The sequence below is a fragment of the Nicotiana tomentosiformis genome, chromosome 6, assembly GCF_000390325.3.
Source record: "Nicotiana tomentosiformis chromosome 6, ASM39032v3, whole genome shotgun sequence".
NCBI lineage: Eukaryota > Viridiplantae > Streptophyta > Magnoliopsida > Solanales > Solanaceae > Nicotiana > Nicotiana tomentosiformis.
Window position 1 is genome coordinate 117866526 of NC_090817.1, and position 6000 is coordinate 117872525.

At 42.6% G+C, this 6000-nt stretch overlaps 1 protein-coding gene across 1 annotated transcript; it reads left to right on the plus strand.

The window, feature by feature from the left end:
* The first annotated feature begins 4951 nt into the window (after positions 1-4951).
* Positions 4952-5704, plus strand: LOC138894648 (uncharacterized). Its single transcript, XM_070179361.1, has 2 exons — positions 4952-4984; positions 5048-5704. The coding sequence occupies exons 1-2, from the start codon at positions 4952-4954 to the stop codon at positions 5702-5704; spliced, it is 690 nt and encodes a 229-aa protein (XP_070035462.1).
* Positions 5705-6000: the final 296 nt, after the last annotated feature.

A 6000-nucleotide genomic window follows, 5' to 3' on the forward strand; every position in this document is an offset into this window, starting at 1 on the left:
TTCGGAACATCCGAATTCCGAATCTTCAACTGATGGTACCCCGACCTCAAGTTGATCTCAGAGAATACTATAGCACCCTACAACTGGTCAAATAGATCATCAATACGCGACAACGGGCACTTGTTCTTAATAGTGACTTTGTTCAATTGGCGATAATCAATACACATCCATATTGTTCCATCCTTCTTTTTCACAAATAATACCGGTGCACCCCAAGGCGATACACTCGGTCTTACGAACCCTTTGGCTAGTAACTCTTCAAGATATTCTTTCAATTCTTTTAATTCTTTCGGAGCCATGCGATACGGTGGGATAGATATAGGCTGGGTATCTGGAGCCAAGTCGATACAGAAATCAATATCACGATCATGTGACATACCTAGAAGATCTGAAGGAAATACATCGGAGAACTCCCGAACTACAGGCACTGAATCAATAGCCGGAGTCTCTACAGTAGTATCCCGAACATAGGCTAGATAAGACAAACAACCCTTCTCAACCATGTGTTGAGCCTTTATAAAAGAAATAACTCGATTAAATGAACTAACAGACGAACCCTTCCACTCCAACTTAGGCAATGCTGGAATAGCCAAGGCAACAGTCTTGGCATGACAATCTAGAATAGCATGATATGGAGATAACCAGTCCATACCCAGAATAATTTCAAAATCGGTCATCTCAAGCAATAGGAGATCTGCTATACTTTCATAACCATAGAATGTAATAATACAAAATCGGTAGATCCGGTTCACAATAACAGAATCGCTCACAAGAGTGGACACATTAACATGAGTACTCAAGGACTCACAAGAAACACCCAGGAATGGAGCAAATAGAGATGACACATATGAATATGTGGATCCTGGATCAAATAATACTGAGGCATCTTTGTCACAAACAGAAATAATACCTATAATCACAGCATCTGAGGCCTCTACATCTGGTCTGGACGGAAAAGCATAGAATCGAGCCGGAGCACCAACTGGCTGACCTCCACCTCTAGGATGACCTCTACCCATTTGTCCTTCACCTCTTGGTGGTCGGACAACTGGTGAAACAACTGGTCCAGTAATCATAGGTTGCTGACCCTATTGCACTAGCTTACCCCGAAGCTTGGAATCTCCGTATGTGACTGGGATACCCGCACTCATAACAACTCTTAGGTGCGATGGGCTGCTGACTAAGAGTCTGACCCTGGGGAACTGAATACCCACTGGGAGGACCCAGAATAGCTTGTGGGCGATAAGAACTCTCTGGTATAGCACTGAGATAGGGTCGCACTAGAGCACTTCGAGGAGGCAGTGGTGCTGGATATGGGGGCCTACTGGACAGCCCTCTCACGAACTGGCCTTTGCTTCCAGACGGAGCACCTCTGAACTCTCCAGAATACCTAAACCGCTTATCTCTAGTAACCTGCTCTCGGCCAAGCTGACATACACTCTCAATCCTGCGGGCTAACTCCACGACTAGCTCATAAGAAGTTCCCATCTCAACCTCTCGAGCCATAGTGGCCTGAATGCTGGTATGTAAACCTGCAACAAACCTCTGCACTCTCTCTGCGTCAGTAGGGAGTATCATAAGTACATGGCGAGATAACTCAGAAAACCTCACCTCATAATCGGTCACTGACATCTGACCTTGCTGGAGCTGCTCAAACTGAAACCTCAACTCTTCCCTCTGAGAGGGTGGAATATACCTGTTCAGGAAGATACGGGTGATCCTGTTCCAAGTTATGGGAGGAGAATCAGTTGGTCTGCCAAGAACATAAGACTGCCACCATCTACGGGCTCTGCCCTCTAGTTGAAAAGTAGCAAAGTCTACCCTATGAGACTCCAATATCCTCATGTTGTACAGTCTATCCTTGCACCGATCAATGAAATTATGGGGATCCTCATGTCGCTCACCCCCAAAGACAGGAGGATGTAGTCTAGTCCATTTGTCCAATAGTTTCTGAGGATCAGCGGCTGCAACTGGCCTGGGCTCAGGTGTAGGTGCTGCTACTGGCTGGGCTCTACCCATGGGTAGTGCACTGTGGGTCTGATATACAACAGTTATCTGTCCATGAGCCTGTGCGGTAGGGGTCTGTGCTCCCCCGCTCGCCTGAGATGTGGCTGGGTCTGCCGGAAATAAATCGGCCTGAGTCATATTGTCCATGAACAGCAACATACGACCCATGACATCCTGAAATCCCGGTTCAGATATGAAATCCACCGGAGCTGGCTCTGCCACAGGCACCTCACACTGTTCCTCAACAATGGGATTCTCTGCTAGACCCACTGCGGCATAACTGGAATAGTCCTGGGACGTCCTCACTATATAACACGGGCCGGAGCCCTCCCTCGGCCTCTAGCAACCGGGGGAGTAGCTCTTCCCTGGTCTGGAACCTCATTAGAGCATGTTCTCATCATCTGTGAGAGAATAAGAGATGGATATTTAGTACTACATTAAGTGCACGATGGAATATGAAGAAAAAAAGTAGTTTCTTAACACCATATAGCCTCTCGAAGATAAGTACAGACGTCTCTGTACCGATCTGCAAGACTCTATTAGGTCTGCTTATAACTTATGAGACCTACGTGAACCTAGTGCTCTGATACCATGTTGTCACGATCCAATTTCACCTATAGGTCGTGATGGCGCCCAACACTACAGTTAGGCAGGCCAACAAATAAATTAAACATATATCAATTATTTTCAGAATAATTTCCTAAGAAATTTTATTATTTTAGTAGAAAAGATACCGATTAACTTAAATCCAAGAAAAATAATACAATTCCAAATTCTACCAATGTGTGTGCCAAGACCTGGTGTCACAAGTGTATGAACATCTAGTAGATTATACAAAACCTCTAATACTGTCTGAGATAAAAATAGACAGAATGAAAAATACAAGAAGAGACACTGGCAACTGCAGAACGGCTATGAAAGGCAGCTCACTACTATGTCGTTGGATAACGTGGGTGTAAGACGATAGGTCCCCCACTAGTACTTGCATCAGGTCCTGCTCAAAATGTGCAGCAAGTGTAGTATGAATACGTAAACAACGTGTACCCAGTAAGTATCAAGCCTAATCTCGAAGTGGTAGAGACGAGATGGCCGACTTTGACACTCACTATGGGTCAATAATAAAAATTGAAATAAAACTAGAATATCTAAATCAACATGATTCACAAAACTTATAATAATTTATTTAACCAACAGAAATAATTAAATTCCTTCAAATGCAATAATTCTCAATATATTAATTAAATTCCTTCAATTCCAATAAATTTTCAATTTATCAATTAGTCTCATTTACAGTAATAACAATAATTCCTTAACAAGCAGGAATAATAATTCTTTAAATTCCAAAGATTTTCAATTTATCAATTAGCTTCGCAAGCTACAATAAACTATCAAAGTATCGTGTATCGTGTAAACTATCCATGCTTTGAGTCCTAAACTACCCGGACTTTAACATTAATAGTAGCCATGCACGGACTCTCGTCACCTCGTGAGTACGTAGCCCCCACAAATAGCAACAATTATTACTTTAATTGTCGAAGGAAAAATTTCTCCCTCACAAGATTAGACAAGAGACTTACTTCAATTTGCTCTAAGTTAATCCTCTAGAAGTCCTTTTCCACGATTATCCAACTCTGACTGGCTCGAATCCTAATGTTTTTCCTTGAAAATATATCAAAATCGCATCTCCTCAAGCTCTAATTCGTCAAAAATGGCAAATGGGACGAAGCCCCATGTTTTTATAACTTACAGATCATGGAGTCCGATCATGGATTCCGATCATGGAGTCCAATCATGGAGTCCGATTATGGAGTTCGATCATGGGAGTCCGATTATGGGAGTCCGATCATGGAGTCTGATCATGGACCTCGATCATGGGCCTCGATCTTGGGCCTCGATCTTGGGCTCGATCATAGCCCAGAATTTCCAGCAGAAGAGAAAAATTGCAACAGCTGTTTTAAGTCTAACTTTTGATCCGTAACCATCCGAAACTCACCCGAGGACCTCCGGACCTCAACCAAATATACCAAAAAGTCCTAAAATATCATATGAAAATCACATAAAACGACGCTAAAATCACGAATTATGCTCAAATTCAAGATTAATGAAACTTAAAATTTCCAAATTCTATATTCGATGTCAAAACCTATCAAATCAAGTCCGATTGACCTCAAATTTTGCACACATGTCATAAATGATATAACAGAGCTATAAAATATTCAGAACTAGATTCTGACTCCGGTATCAAAAAGTCAACTCCCCGGCCAAACTTCCAAACTTAAATTTCTTATTTTAGCCATTTCAAGCCTAATTTAACTACGGACTTCCAAATAAAATTCCGAACACGCTCCTAAGTCCAAAACCACCATACGGAGCTGTTGGAATCATCAAAATTCTATTCCGGGGTTGTTTCTCAAAATGTTGACCGAAGTCAAACTTGGCCTTCTAAAGCCAACTTAAGAAACCAAGTGTTTCGATTTCAACCCAAACACTTCCAAATCACTAACCAACCATCCCCGCAAGTCATAAATCATTAAAAGCACATACGGAAAAATTTAATTTTTTGGGAACGGGGTTCTAAAAGTCAAAATAACCGGTTGGGTCATTACACCATTAGTAACTCTTTATAATTATTGTTGTTTTAGTAGAGATTTGGTTCATTTATCACACTAATGAAATGACACAATTATTGGCATCAATTTTCTCCAAACCTATATTCCGCTTAGGCCTACCTCGGGCATAATACCCACAAAGAACCACATACCACACACCTCAGAATGCACCACAACTTACTCCTGACCCGCAAAACTCAACCAATGACCACCATTATACCCAGATTCCCGGAGTCCACCAAACCAATCCCATATATGTGGAAACCTTACCCCACACCCCACAACAGACCCTATACATACCCGAATCCGCCGAGAAAGACCTGATCGTCAAGAACATGGCGGAGGAACTCAAGAAACTTACTGGCAGAGTTTAAAGTGTCGAAGGGGGCAAAGGCATTGGGGGTTTGAATTATGAAGATTTGTGTATTCAGCTAGATGTAGAACTTCCAGAGGGTTACAAACCTCCTAAGTTCGAAATGTTTGACGGGACAGGTGATCCGAAGGTACATTTGAGAACATATTGTGACAAGCTCGTAGGAGTTGGCAAAGATGAAAGAATACGCATGAAGTTGTTCATGCAGAGCCTCACTGGAGACGCCATGTCTTGGTACATCAGTCAAAACCCGAAGAAATGGGTTAATTGGGTAAGCATGGCATCAGATTTTATGGATCGGTTCAGGTTCAATACAGAAAATGCGCCAGACGCCTTCTACATTCAGAATCTTAAAAAGAAGTCGACGAAAACTTTCCGCGAGTATGCTACTCGGTGGAGGTCGGAAGCTCCGAAAGTAAGGTCAGCACTGGAAGAAGAACATATGAATAAGTTCTTTGTTCGAGCTCAGGATCCGCAGTATTATGAGAGACTGATGGTTATTGAAAACCATAAATTTTCTGACATCATCAAATTGGGAGAAAGAATAGAAGAGGGAATTAAGAGTGGAATGGTGACAAATTTTGAAGCACTCCAGGCTACAAACAAAGCCTTACAGTCAGGCGGTATTTCTAAAAAGAAGGAAGTAGGGGCAGTGATGGTGGCCCAAGGTCCAAAGTCTCCTCTCACATACCAAATACCCCCACCCACATATTAGCCTTCACCTCCCAGATACCAACAACCCGCTGCCACTTACCATACTTATAACACCCAGCCATCATACTACTACTCACCACCAGCCCGCTAAAACTACCAAAAACATAGACCAAATTTTGACCGCATACCACCCAGACAATACACCCCAATTGCTGAACCCATCGACCATTTGTATGAGAGACTGAAGGTTGCCGGTTATGTCACTCCCATTCCTGTTGTTGCTATGGAAAATTCCTCCCAATGGATTAACCCAAACAAGACATGTGCCTACCACTCGGGCATGAAAGGTCATACTAT

Coding starts and splice junctions, on each gene's coding strand:
- LOC138894648 (XM_070179361.1), top strand. CDS start 4,952: ATGGCGGAGGAACTCAAGAAACTTACTGGCAGA. Junction 4,985..5,047: donor TCAAGAAACTTACTGGCAGA/GTTTAAAGTGTC, acceptor TTGTGTATTCAG/CTAGATGTAGAACTTCCAGA.